Source organism: Epinephelus lanceolatus, chromosome 7 (assembly GCF_041903045.1).
Source record: "Epinephelus lanceolatus isolate andai-2023 chromosome 7, ASM4190304v1, whole genome shotgun sequence".
NCBI lineage: Eukaryota > Metazoa > Chordata > Actinopteri > Perciformes > Serranidae > Epinephelus > Epinephelus lanceolatus.
Genome location: NC_135740.1, coordinates 33,740,011 through 33,753,707, shown reverse-complemented (window position 1 = coordinate 33,753,707; position 13,697 = coordinate 33,740,011). Strand labels below are relative to the sequence as shown.

Sequence of the window (13,697 nt, the reverse complement as noted above, 5' to 3'; positions counted from 1 at the left end):
AATCACCCACTAGAGCGACATGATGCTGTCATTGTTTAGTTCTGTGTAAAAATGCAAAGGCAGCATGAAGAAGAGACTTCTTAGCAGCCCTGTAGTGCGATCTCTGTGTTATAAGGGCTATAGATTCTAATTCTGTGGGGAACACTGAATGCTCAAAATAATGGGCTCTGGACCCAGGACAACTATTTCTGCAGTTTTCATTTTAGAAAAACTGCGGTGAAATCCGACATTTCAGATCGCAACAACCCCAAAGAATGCCTGAGAAATCCTGGAGCAACTGATCACAGTCAGAACATGCTAGGTCATCGATGAATATGGTGGAATGGAGTATACATAGATCTGGCATGCAGTATGAAAAGGAGACAGAAAAAAGCCTAAATTTGCACATATTGTATTCTTTTAATGTTTATTAATGCTGTTACCTTAGGTGGACTCTCAAGCTCTTGTTCCTGTCTGTATTTCAGTTTTATAGTATTTATTTTATTGAATTACTATTATTATTATTTTTATTTATTTATTTTTTTGTGGGAGGGTAGGTGGGGGTGCCCGGGAATGCTTGCCCAGGGCGCTGACAGTGTTAGGTCCGGCCCTGTATGTGATTAATATTATGGAGAACATTAATGCCAACTTCTCGAGATGTTTGGGGATCTTCAAGGACCCGGATTATAAACACCAATGAATGATCTTTTGGTGCACTGAAGACCTTCTGAAGCATCTGTTACAAAACAAAGGTACATTTTCAATCCTTGCATTTTGGATTTGGGGGGCCTGTTTCCTGTTTAAAGCTCAGATGGTTGACTGGAATGTAAACCCAAGTCCATTAGATGGTGCAGTTGTAGGGATGAGAGGGGAGGGGGGAGGGGGGGGGCACTAGCCTGTACGCTGACGTCAATAAAAACAGTCATTTCCAACCAGTCTGCGCATTGACCGACCGTTCAAAACATTACGCACAGCACCGCGGCTGGACCCACGCTAGACTACTCGACTGAAATAATTTTTTCGCCGAGCCCCGGAGAGCGGAGACAATGCGGACAAACTCCACTGCAGGTTTTTAGACCATTAAATGTTGTCTTAACATTTTTGGGTGTTGCGCGCATATCAGTGTCATGTCTCGTCATACCATTCCCAAGTCAGTTGTGCCAGTGCCGCTGCCCATCTTGTGTCCTTTCATGTCTCCCCTCCGCAGAGAAGCAAAGGGTCGCTTGTGCACGTTGATTAAAAAAAAAAATAGCAGCAGATCCTGTGGCTGATTTGGCTCCATTATTATACAGGAAACATGCGTCGAGACGCGCCTGTGCACGTCTGGAGATCACCAAACACATCTTGAATCCTTCCGCAGCCTCCTGCACATCACACCGTCACTTTCACCACCATTTATTGCTTTATTTTACGAGCGCATTTAATTAAAATGAAGCTGTTTTGTCATAATATTCGATGCATTTCCCCCCTCTCTCCAATATTTTCGTCTCCAGCAGCCCACAGATGGGGGCGCAGTAAACCCGCACAGTTGGGGTCTCTGATTTTCATGCAACCTCCCCTCCATCACCACAAGCCTGCGGTTACCAAATCCCAAACCCCATTACTCTTCGGTGCGGAATTGAATTAAAGAAACGAGATTTTGTTCTGCGATGCAATCACCTCCCATTACCCATGCACAAAACCCATCAACCTTTTGTTTTTGCTGTTTTTTTCTTCCTCTAAATAATCGATTTGCTGTTTCAATCACAGGTGCAGGAGCATCTAGAACAATCCAGGTAGTGTGTGATGGCAGGAAAGGTCTTCATGGCGGATGATCACCACCATCACCACACTGCTCTACGCTTTTAGCCTCTTTACAGTGCTGCCTTGTCTAATCATGTTCAAGCAGCATTGTACAGGGCTATGACAGCATAGAGAGCTGAGCTGCACGGGCGCTGCGTTTCTCTGACCCTTTGGATGGCAGCCAAAGAATGACATCATCCGTTAAAAAAACACTAAACGGCGAGGATCGCATGAGAGGACCGCTGGCAGCGGAGTGACTTGTCTTTTCATGCTGATGTCGTCAAATACTGAAATGCATTGCTTTGGTTTTTAAGGTTAAAGGAAAAATTGGGGCACATTAAGTTCTCTCTGGGCTGAATTATTCAATGCAAAGCTAAATCCCTCTGCAGCCAATGCATTATTGAACCAATTAGTCACATTGCATTGTGTGCTGCCTTCTGGATTAACTCGTTTGTGCATCTCATGTATTACAATTACATTCAAGTCACAGGGCTGAGCAACCCCATTTTACTAGAACTCTTTCATCTATGGAGAAGTCATTGGAAACAAGGGCGTAGGTTTGGAGGGTTTGCTAGGATAAGCATCAAAAAACTAATTTCTTGCATTTTGGTTAATTTTAATGCACCAATTTGTGCCCTTTTCTGCCATGATGTGTTGTTATTTATTTATTTATTTTTTAATTTTGTATGTATGATTATTGTGTATTTATTTATTTATTTATTTATATTAATCTGTTTTTTTTAGCTGGCATATTCTTCTGTTTCTTTATTTAGTTTTTATCCCGCCTCTGGTGTTTGATTGATTGATTGAGTAATGAAAGATTTAACCCAACTTACAATCATGAGAGCCACAAACTGAGGCTGGATAGGTCATTGTTCTGTATACATGTAGACCAGGACTGCAACTATTATTTTCCTTATCGATTAATCGTTTGGTCACAAAAACTCAGAAAATACTTTTAAAAATCACAATTTCTCACAGATACAAATTCATGCAGTCGAATGCGACCTCTTCAAATATCTTTGTTTTGTCCAACTCACAGCTGGACAAAGGAAACCAGTAAATCCTCTTGATTAAAAGAGGGTCTTTATCCTTGAAAAATTACTTAAACGATTAATCAATTATCGAAATAGTTGCTTTTTCTAAGACAGGACAGCAGAGGAGACGCCCGCTCACCAATATAATTGGGCTAGACAGCCACAAAATAGGTTCCCAGGCTAAAATCAATACAAAAAGATGTCAATTTATTTAAAAAAAAAGGTGCTCAAAGTGCAAAAAATGATAAAAAGCGAATACAAAACAGAAGCAAATGTTTCAGTCCTTGACTGTCACTGGTAGCACTGATGATAGCCCCGTTGTATCGGTGTGTGGGTATCTCCTCTGTCGTCTTTTCTCGGTTGTCCATTGTACTGACGCAACCAGGATTAACATTTTTGTTGCCCTAAGTAGACGCCGTTTCACAGCAGCTTTTGTCAATCAATCAGCTATTTGTTTTAGTGAATGTAGCACCAGAAATATCCAATATACTATTAAAATGGTTTCAAGTTGTTTGATTTCCTTGATTTATTTAAATTAAAAGTTCTAGTGTGTAGGATTTAAGGGCATCTAATGGTGTGTGTCAACCGTGTAGGACAGGGGAAGGCAACCTGCTGCTCTGGAGCCAGATGTGTCTCTTAATCTCCACTACAGCGGCTCCCTGTGGGTTTGTCAAAAATAAATAGCAGTTATTTTTTAACATTTTAAATTCCATACATCTTTGTTTTAGGCCTAGATACATTTTACATTATCTGATTGTAAAAATGTGTTGCCTACACACAGATTAAAATGATGTTTTAACATTTCGTCAGCTAAAATGAGCATCATATGTCTCCGGCCTGGCACCTTTTCCTCTAAATTTTGCCAAATCTCAATGCCGGTGGCCCCTCTTGAGTCTCCCTAGCTAGGCAAATCCAAAAAATAATGGACAACAGACAATTAAGTGGTGTGCGGGCAGATTTGTTTGCTTTAACCACCAATGTTGTAAAGAGGAGCAACCTTGTGTTAAAAGATAGCAATGAATGCTCAGTTGGAGCCATTAGTAATGTTGATAGGCTCATTGAGATCGTCATTATAAGGTTCAAGTATGTTTTACGGCTCCATACAGATTGTTTTTGGCCAAAAATGTGTCTTTTTTTATAGTAAAGGTTGTTGACCCCTGCTGTAGGAGAACTACAGTGACCAACGTGAAAACATGAACATGGTTTGTCCAGTCTGGGCTACTGTAGAAACACCACGGTGGACTCTGTGGAAGAGAGTCCTCTCCACATGAAGACATAAACAACTCATTCTGACATAACGAAAACACAATGATTCTTATTTTCAGGTGCTTATACACTAATTGAAACATAGTCATGAATATTGAAATCAATTCCTGCCAAAAGATGCTCCTAAATCTTACACACTAGAACTTTGAGTGTGTGTTTGCCATATTTTCTGATAAACACCCAGTTGCCAGTTTATTAGGTACACCTAGCTAAAACTAATCTTCCATTTTTAAAGTTTTATATGAAGTTTGAATGATGTGAGGAGCTCCACTGTGAGCACAGGTCCAGTTTCATGCCCTCTACTGGCTGCAAATTGAGCCCTTTCCCTTTCCCTCTCTCCCCTGTGTGTCTCTGTTATCCTTAACTCCGTCTGATATGGGATTAGTAATGAGAGCATTGTTAATGAAGGAGCGTCCTTGCTAATTAAATAACAAGCTTACCAGAGGTGAAACTAGTTCACGACTCCTTGGTGGACAGACGTGTTTACAGACACCTCTCACTGTGACTTTTGCAGTAATCTAATGGAGGAACCTGCTGTTATGTGTCAGATCATAAAGAGTTGAAGATCTACAGAGAAATGTACGACACCAACAGATCCACAGATTCACAATTTTATTACAAATTCCTTTTCTCCTTACTAACAATGGCCATGGAGGAAGAGTCCTGCTGTGTCTCATGTCACTGCCTGTGTTACAGTCCAGTTGAAAGTCCCGCATGAAGTCCCAGAGAGGGAAGTTAAGGATGTTGGGTCAGGCACTTAACATCCTCAGTGGCTGCAGCTCACGCAGGGCTGCAGGCCGTTCTCGTTGCAGGAAGTGCACTTGAGGGCTTTGAAAGAATCCGTGAAGCAGTTGCGAAACACGGACATCTTGCTGCCATGGCACATTGGACACGGGATGAAGGCGAAGCCCCCACAGGTCTGGCACGTCTGGGGCTGCTGCACCCTCTGGATACAGGGATAGATAAATAGTTACAGTCCAGATAAGATGTCCAACTTTTAATACTGAGACCTAAAAAAGCTACATCCCCTGCATTCCTTGTTTTGACATGCAGAGTATATATGTTGTCCTCTTATGTGTAGTGCTATTTATTAATCTCGATTATTTTGGTGTGAGTTGTTGAAGATATTAGCCGTAGAGATGTCTGCCTTCTCTCCAATATAATGGAACTAGATGGCACTCGGCTTGTGGAGCTCAAAGCGCCAAAAAATTAATTTGAAAACCTCAACAGATGTCTCTTTCCCAGCTCCTCGGTTACTCAAGATAATCCACAGACCTTGTTGGGAGCAGTTTCATGTGGGAGCTATTTTCTGTCTATCAAACTACATCCGGTGACTGCATCACTACACAGAAGGCTTATGCTCGTGACAGCATGAAATGTAAACATTAATGCCGTCCTCCTCGGCTGAGCTGTAACATTAGCTAGCTCAGGCGCTGGGTGAGCAAGCAGTAGAAGCATGCATCTTTCTGAGCAGTGATGCGGTTAGCAGGTGTAGTTTGGTAGATGGGAAATGGTTACTACATGAAACTGCTCAGGACAAGGTCTGCGAATAATCTAAAGTAACTGGGTCGTGATTTCTGGAAAGAGATATTGCTGTTGAGTTTTTCAAGTGTTTTTTTGTGGCGCTTTGAACACCACAGGACAAGTGACATTTAGTTTGGTAATTCCCAACTGGTCCAGTCATGGGGTCCAGATTTCACTGTAGTCATTGGTCCCACAGTTTAATACATTTAGCATTATACTTGCGTTTGGCCATGTTGTTGAGCTGGTTTGCTGTCTCTTTTATGTAGCTGTCTGTTAGTCACTCTCTCTACAACATAAAACAGCACTTGGAATTGAAAGCTCTGTGCTGAACTTCACTGTACTTAAAAATAAAGTTAAAAATAAACTTGACATGTTTGCGAGTCACTTGCGGTCCATTCAGAATGAACCTGCGACCCACTTTTGGACCGTGACCCATCAGTTGGGAACTACTGGTCTAGATCCATTATGTCGGAGAGAAGGCAGATATCTCCACGGCTGCTATCTCAAACACTCAGCAACTCACACCAAAACAATCTAGATTGATAAATAGTACTACAAGTAACAGGAAAAATATGTGGTTTTGATTTTTGAGGTGAACTGTCCCTTTAGATGAGTTGAATTTGGTACAAATTACTAACCTTAAACTTTAAAGCAATAATTCAACATTTTGGGAAGTACTCTTCTTGTCTTTGTTGTAAAAGTTAGATGAGAAGATCGATACAGCTCACTACTACGTTAGCTTAGCTTAGCTTAGCTTAGCTTAGCATAGCATAGCATAGCATAAAGACTGGATACAGGGGAAACAGCTAGCCTGGCTCTGACCAAATGTAGAATAAACCCCCTACCAGCACATCCAAATCTCACTCATTATATCTCATTTGTTTAGTTCATACAAAAACTAATTGTACAAATTTCAAATTTTGGTTATATAGAGCAATGTGCCAAACTATTCCTGGGCTAAAACGGAGACTAGCCCAAACTCATAAATAGTCTGGCACATATGCCATGTTCATTTCATATAATTTAGACTAGTGGTCTAAAAGTGGGTCGCAAGTCCATTCTGAATGGACCACAAGTGACCCAATAATGTGTCAGATTTGTAGAAAAACACACTTTATTTTGAAATACAGTGACCCTCTGGCACAAAGCTTTTACATTGAAGTAGGCAGCTAACAGGCAGCTGCTTAACAGAGACGGCAAACTAGCTGGATGACATGGCCAAATGCAGGTATGAAGCTGAATGTATTAAACTGTGTGGACCTTAAACTAATGACTGAGGAGAAATCTGGACCCCATGGCTGGACCAGATGGGAACCACTCATTTAGACCGTAATTAGAAGCAACCTTGTCAGAATAACTGTTCACGGCATCCTCTGAGGTGTAACTCCAAGTAGAAGTCTCTCTTGTTAAAGAGATTTTCAATCTCAGTAGGACTTCCTGGTTAAATATTGGTAATACTTAAAAAAAAAAAGAAGTGTCAACAAGCTGCTGCCTGTTTCATCTACATAAAATCCACATCAATCAACATTAATACAGTTAATTCAGCTATTTTTTAAGGTATCAATCCTTTCATCTGACTCTCAGCAAGAAAGGGCATTTTCCAAAATATTAAATTATTCCTTTAATCATAACTTCTGTTCCACATTTGAGTTTTTTTGGGCTTCAGCTATAAACACACAGTAAAGCCATGTTACAGGCCAGTTCTGGACTGATTAGAGTATGCATGACCTTTCAGAGCTGCATACTTTTTTTAATAGCCTGCAGTGACTGGAATGCATGACTTAAATGTCATAACACTGCTTTGTATTCGCTCATGAAGACTCTCGTTGGGTCCAAATTACAACCGAGGCCTGGGGAAAGGCCAGCGCGTGTGTGACAGGCGTTTGTGCAGCTCCGTGAGAAACAGAAATAGTTTACACGATGTCGGTTTGTACCACCAAGCGTTGTGCTCTGCGTCGGTGTGTTTGAACAAATGTGTTGGAGGCAGAATCAATAGCACGCCCTCCATTATTGATGGTCACTTATTGATGTGCATGCATCTTTTACATTGCAGTTTGCTCATGTTTTATTGATGACACGACTGGTGAGAGGGGAAACGACTGCTCCTGTTAGCACTCAGTTCATCTCAGTCACTTTGGGCAAACACAAAGCGTTTATTTATTATGACTTTATAATTACCTTATGCCTAATATGATATGTGCTAAACATGAAACACATGAATGATTAAACATCATGTGTCAAACCAAGTGGCTGACTCAACCTGATTCACAGGAAATCAGCTATTTGCCCAACATCAATTATTCAGAGTGTGATTTCTAATGCTAACACTGAAAACCAACCTCGATTTTTGTCAGAAGATCTTGAAGCTCTCCTGATTCATTCATGCCTAGAATTTTCTCAGCACCCTGCAAAACAAAAACTCTTTTTAATTACCTCAGCGTCCAAAATATTGATGTCAGATATAAGACAGGAGGAAGAAAAAGAACTGACCCCAAGGTAGTGTCCGTCAATGAACACAACGGGTAATGATGGAGGTTCTCCCACACGTTTGCAGCGCTCCTCCAGCTCCTTCCCATACTCGCTGTCCAGAGCGATGTTCTTCTCCACAAACTTCACCCTGTGGTTCTGGAAGATCTTCCGGACCAGCTCGCAGCGCTCGAAGGTCGTCCTCACCACACGGAAGCTTGTAGTGTAGATCACTATCCGCCCAAATTCAAGAGAGAACTCCATCTAAGAGGAAGTGAAAGTCCTTAGTGTAGTTGTTTTTATCCAGAAGGTTCAAATAACTATACAGAGATTAAACCTCTGCGCAGCAAGATAATGATGTAAAATTTCAGTATATGTACTTCAGATATCAGCCTCTCAAATGCCTCTTAGTTATGTTATCAATACTGACAATATAATTTTTTCACTCTTACTGTTCTCTAATAGCAATGTTTCTTATGTTTGGAACCACGTTTCTAATAAGTTGTGGTTAATGGCTGTAAAGATCCAGTATGTCATGTTGTGGGGGATAGAGTGGTTGTGTTTTTGTTACCTTAGAATAAGCCGCTTATATGTGTATATCTACAAAGGGAGCAGGTCCTCATCCACACAGTCCACCATGTTGCACGGCCATGTTCCAGCAGTAGCCCGGAATGGATAAACCAAACACTGACTCGAGATACGGCAATTTGTATTTTCACCATAGTTAGCAGCTCTTCCGCATCGAGACTGTTGCGAAACTTTTCTTTTTTTTAATGTTAAACTGCTTCATTCAATGTTTTACAAGTTTACGTCACTGATTCTGTTTGTTCTGGAGAGGAAGAGACCTCTGCAGATAATTTGCCTCCTGGTTAAAACCTCCTTAACGTTTGGACCTTAAATTATCAGCGAAAAAAGGTCTAGTGGCTTGTCCATGACCATCTGTGCCGCGTGTTGGAAAAACACTGATTTGTAATGTGAAACATTATTACATTATTCAGTGTTTCTACTGTTCTTTTTTTTTATCAAACTGTCTGTTTGTTTTGAAGATGAACAGACACCTGTGGATAATTAGGCTCCCAGTAAAAACCCTCTGAACAATGAACACTGAAGGAATTCTAACCGGGATACATTTCCCCTGGTTGCAATCTGCTGTCTTCAGTGCCAGATGCCACTAAATCCTACACACTGCTCCTTAAATGCTTAAAAATCCACATTAACAACATTTGTAACTTCCTTAACACAAAACATCAACCAATCAACCTAAAGGCTGCTCTTCTCACTGGCTTATAACTGATGGATATAAGTCCCTTTTTATGTTCACAAGCTGAAAATAAAAAAAGCAAAATAAACTGGAATACTTTGAAGTTTACAATCCAAAAGTCAAACTTAGACAAAATACCAATGAAATAAAAACTTAAAGTGATAGCTCACCCCAATATAAAAAATACACATTTCTTTCTTCTCACGTGTAGAGCTATTTATTAATGTAGATTCTTTTGGTGTGAATTGATGAGTGTTGGAGCAAAAGAGATGTCTGCTTAATCTCAAATATAATGGATCTAGATGGCACTTGACTTGTGCTCAAAGTGCTACAAAAATATATTTGAAAAACTCAACAGCAGCAGATGCATGCTTGCGTGGTGATACAGTTAGCAGGTGTAGTATGGTAGAAAGAAAATAGCTCCCACATGAATCTGCTCACAACAAGGTCTGTGGATTATCTTAAGTCACTGGGTCATACTTTCTGGAAAGAGACATTGTTGTTGGATTTTTCACATTTTTTGTTGGTTTTTTTTGGCACTTTGAGCGCCACAAGCCGAGCGCCATCTAGTTCCATTATATTTAAGAGAAGGCAGACTTCTCTAGAGCTGATATCTCCAACACTCTGCAACTCACACCAGAACAACTTACATTGATAAACAGTCCTACAGGTAAAAGGGACAATACGTATATTTGATTTTGGGATGAACTGTCCCTTTAAGCACAAACAGTGCAAATCTTAACTAAAAAATGTTCAGTAAACAGGTCCTGTTATAAATTACAGCCTAGTCACCAAAGGAAAACGTTTACATTGTACGTTTCTGCAAACAATGTCTATGTTACATTTGCACAGTTCTTACATAGCATATCACTGTTTCTCAAGTGACATAGTACATGAGCTGACTTTGTTATCAGGAAGTGGAGGGGATGGTGGTTAGCCTGTTGAGGCAAGATACCTGTAAAGCTGCAAACCACTGTTCAAACTAATAACATTGGCTGTGCAGTGTTTCCACCGCTGTTTGAGCCACCAAACCTGAGTGTTTCCTACTAAGTCATCCGTGCTTTTCCAGCAGCTTTTATGGCACTAAACGTGGGTGCTTTAAGCCAAACGCGATCTTCTCCTCACCAGAACCAAGTGGGTTTGTGCCTTTACCTAACCACACCTTCAACACAGTGTTAGAAATGTAAAGTTTCAACATATCAGCTACAAAATAATGAACAAATATAACATGGTTTGAAGAAATGTACAGTATAAACATTTTTCTCTGGTGAGTGCGTTGAAATTGAGCACCTGTGAGAGGTGTGTACTTTCACATGATGTACAGGTTGTCAAGGTGAAGTGAGGATCCAACTAAATGCCATCCCAAATATGGCAACTAATCCCCTCCTCGGCCTCATCTCTGAGTGGCTGTGTGTTTGGAGGTTAACACTTATAATCCATTTATTAAAGGTGCCTTATTAGAAAGTGGTACCGCATGTTATAACCCTTTAACAAGTTACGTATTACGTATACGAGTTTGGAAACTGTACAGAGACAAAATGAATGTAAATTACTAAAGATGCTGCAGGTGGTCCATTAAAATGTTTTAAAATGTAATGTTTTATTGAATGCTATTGCAGGTGAAAGTAGATGGAGTTGTAATGTCTGCACTGCTTTACCACACCAGCATAAATGTAGCTCAGGTGATAGGCATTTAAACTTCCCCCTAAAGGAAAGATCAACATGATGAGACGCTTTATCTGCTCCACAGTGACGCTGTTCATTCACCTAATACCACTTTGCAGAGAAATGGCTTCTCCAATATGACCCTTTACATCACCTTTGCATCAGCACAGGGGTTACCTCAGCACAACAAACACTTGTTCCTGCAGGGATACTAGAAAGTGCCGAGAATTCATTAACCTGATTAGTTTCTCTTGAAACACTTAACGAAATGCATCATTAATCTTTAATTGCTCTGTGACCTTGTCCTCTATTGTGAGCTTTTATCCCAGCTGTACACCAGCATGTAGCTACTTCCTGTAAGTAGACATGAGGACGTGGACGACACTAATAGGAAGTGGCGTCATGTATAGGTTGTATTAAACAAGAAAAATAAAGCAGGCCCTGTCAGATGTACTTACACTGCTGGAATTGGGAAGGTTTTCAAACAGCGTCTGACCTGCGCTGACTTTGTGTTTGACCCCTCTCACTGTCCCGTTTTTACTGAGGATGTTGACCCTCTTAGTGGTGAACATCCAGTCCTTGGTGGCCCCTGCGTACATGAGCAGGTCATCAGGCTCACACTCGCTGTCGTCCAGCTCGGAGCCCAGGAATCCATACAGGTGTCCGTCTCCACTCGTAGAAGGGGTGCTGGCCCGTTCTGCATCAGAGCTGCTGGTGCAGTCTGAATCCAGGGAGTCTGAAGGCCCCTCATCCTTGAACATCTCCTTCAGCACGCGGCCGCTGTTCCCCGAAGCCACGCGGAACCTCACCCGCTTCTGTGGCTTCTCCTGTCCAGCCGTCATCATTGTCCCCTCCATTGCAAACCCTCTGCCACATTACATGGTCCACAACACTGCAGCGTAGCTCCTCGCCTCTCATTCAGAGGTAGACATGCAGCTCAGACACACCAGTTTGTCCCCCATGGATTACTACCTTGTTTAATCCTCGCTGTTTGAACAGATCTAAAAACGACTGAGAGCCTGTAAGCTGCCTCACAGTCAGACTCACACTGACAGTAAATAATACATGTATCTCTACCATGGCAACCTAGCAAGCTAATCTCAAGTAAAGTGATCGTTGTCTTTGAATTATTTATCACAGTTTACACAGTTTTCACCAAAGCTTTGACAGAAGACTTTTAATGGCCTGACTTTGTGTGCTTTAATCAAACACAAACATTTCTCCTCTCGGGGTAAGATGACAGCCGACGCTGGGAGGAAACATCAGCCTCTTCGTCAGCTACGTTTCACGATTCATTACAGTTATACTCTTTTGCTACATGATAGCCTGGTAATTTAAAACATACAGTAGACAATAATTACAGTGTGACTGAACACACACCTTAGTTAACACAAACTATATCTGCTGGGTAGTCAGCCATTTTGGAATAGACCGAAATATCTCAACAGCTCGGCTAATTGATGAATAATCATGATTTTTTTATTTTATTTTACAGACAGTCATTTCTTTAACAAACACCCACTAAATTTACAATATTCCCATCAGCCTCAGCAGTGCTTTGTGATCAAGGCTAATTAGAAAAATTATAGCATGCGAATGCGCTAAGCGAGCTAGCATGTTAAAACTAGACGCTAACTAAACTAGTTAGTGTTAGCTAACCAGTTTGGCAAACCATATCAAACATGTAGATTAGTTTAGCAAACATAAGGCTATAGTCTACTCGCTATCAGCATATTTACATTGTCATTGTTAGCATGTTGAAATTAGCATTTAGCTCAAAGAACTTAGATGCCTACAGTCTCAACGCTGCTAGCATAGTTGTAGCATAGTTTAAACTTTATACACACTTTGTGTTAGATAACAATAAAGTGTCTTGTATCTTTTTATTCTTTCATATGCAATTTGTTAGAACATAACATCTTTTTTAATCTTTTTCAAAATTAGATATTAACTAAAGTAGTTAGTGTGTTAGCTAACCAGTTTAGCAAACCACATGAATCTAATTTAACACATAGATTAGTTTAGCAAAGCATCAGCATATTTATATTTTCATTGTTAGCATGTTGAAATTAGCATTTAGCTCAAAGAACTGCTGTGCCCACAGTCTCACAAGGCTGCTAGCATACTTGTAGCTTAGTTTAAATTCTTTACACACTTTGTGTTAGATATAAATAAAGTATCTTTTATAATTTTATTCTTGCATGCAATTTGCTATAACATAGCTTCTTTTTTGTTAAACTTTGTTTCTAAACCAATAGGCCTAGCCCACATAAGTGATTTTTTTTCGTTGTTGTTTTGTTTTTGATTTTGATGGTTCTGTGTTTTAGTCGAAAAGTTTTGCTGGTTTTATAAGTTTTAACTGTGTTTGTTTCAGTTAAAATGACAAATTAATTTTGAAACTTGTGCAAATTTAGACATAGATTTAAATTTACTGTCATGGCACATTTTAGCATCTGTCTAAATAGGTCAGGATGTTGCAAAAATGCATATAGATATAATGATAAACAAATATACAGTCAATCAGGCAGCCTAGTGATAGTAAGAGCAGAAGCATATAAATAACCTACACATTTATGCAAGTATGGCCTTTATTTTGAAAACTTTATTCTGCAGTTTTCAATTTAGTAGGCTAGGTTTCGTTTCAACACTGGGACACATATAAAACTGGGGTGGCACGGTGGTGCAGTGGTTAGCACTGTCGCAGAATTCAGGGTTTG

The 13,697-nt window shown here is 40.3% G+C and overlaps 1 protein-coding gene across 1 annotated transcript; it reads right to left on the bottom strand.

Moving 5' to 3' along the window:
* Positions 1-4,662: 4,662 nt before the first annotated feature.
* Positions 4,663-11,962, bottom strand: grxcr1a (glutaredoxin and cysteine rich domain containing 1 a). Its single transcript, XM_033633856.2, has 4 exons — positions 11,439-11,962; positions 8,079-8,318; positions 7,928-7,993; positions 4,663-5,010 (listed from the first exon to the last, which is right to left on the bottom strand). The coding sequence occupies exons 1-4, from the start codon at positions 11,835-11,837 to the stop codon at positions 4,831-4,833; spliced, it is 885 nt and encodes a 294-aa protein (XP_033489747.1). The 5' UTR covers positions 11,838-11,962; the 3' UTR covers positions 4,663-4,830.
* Between the last annotated feature and the right edge of the window lie 1,735 nt (positions 11,963-13,697).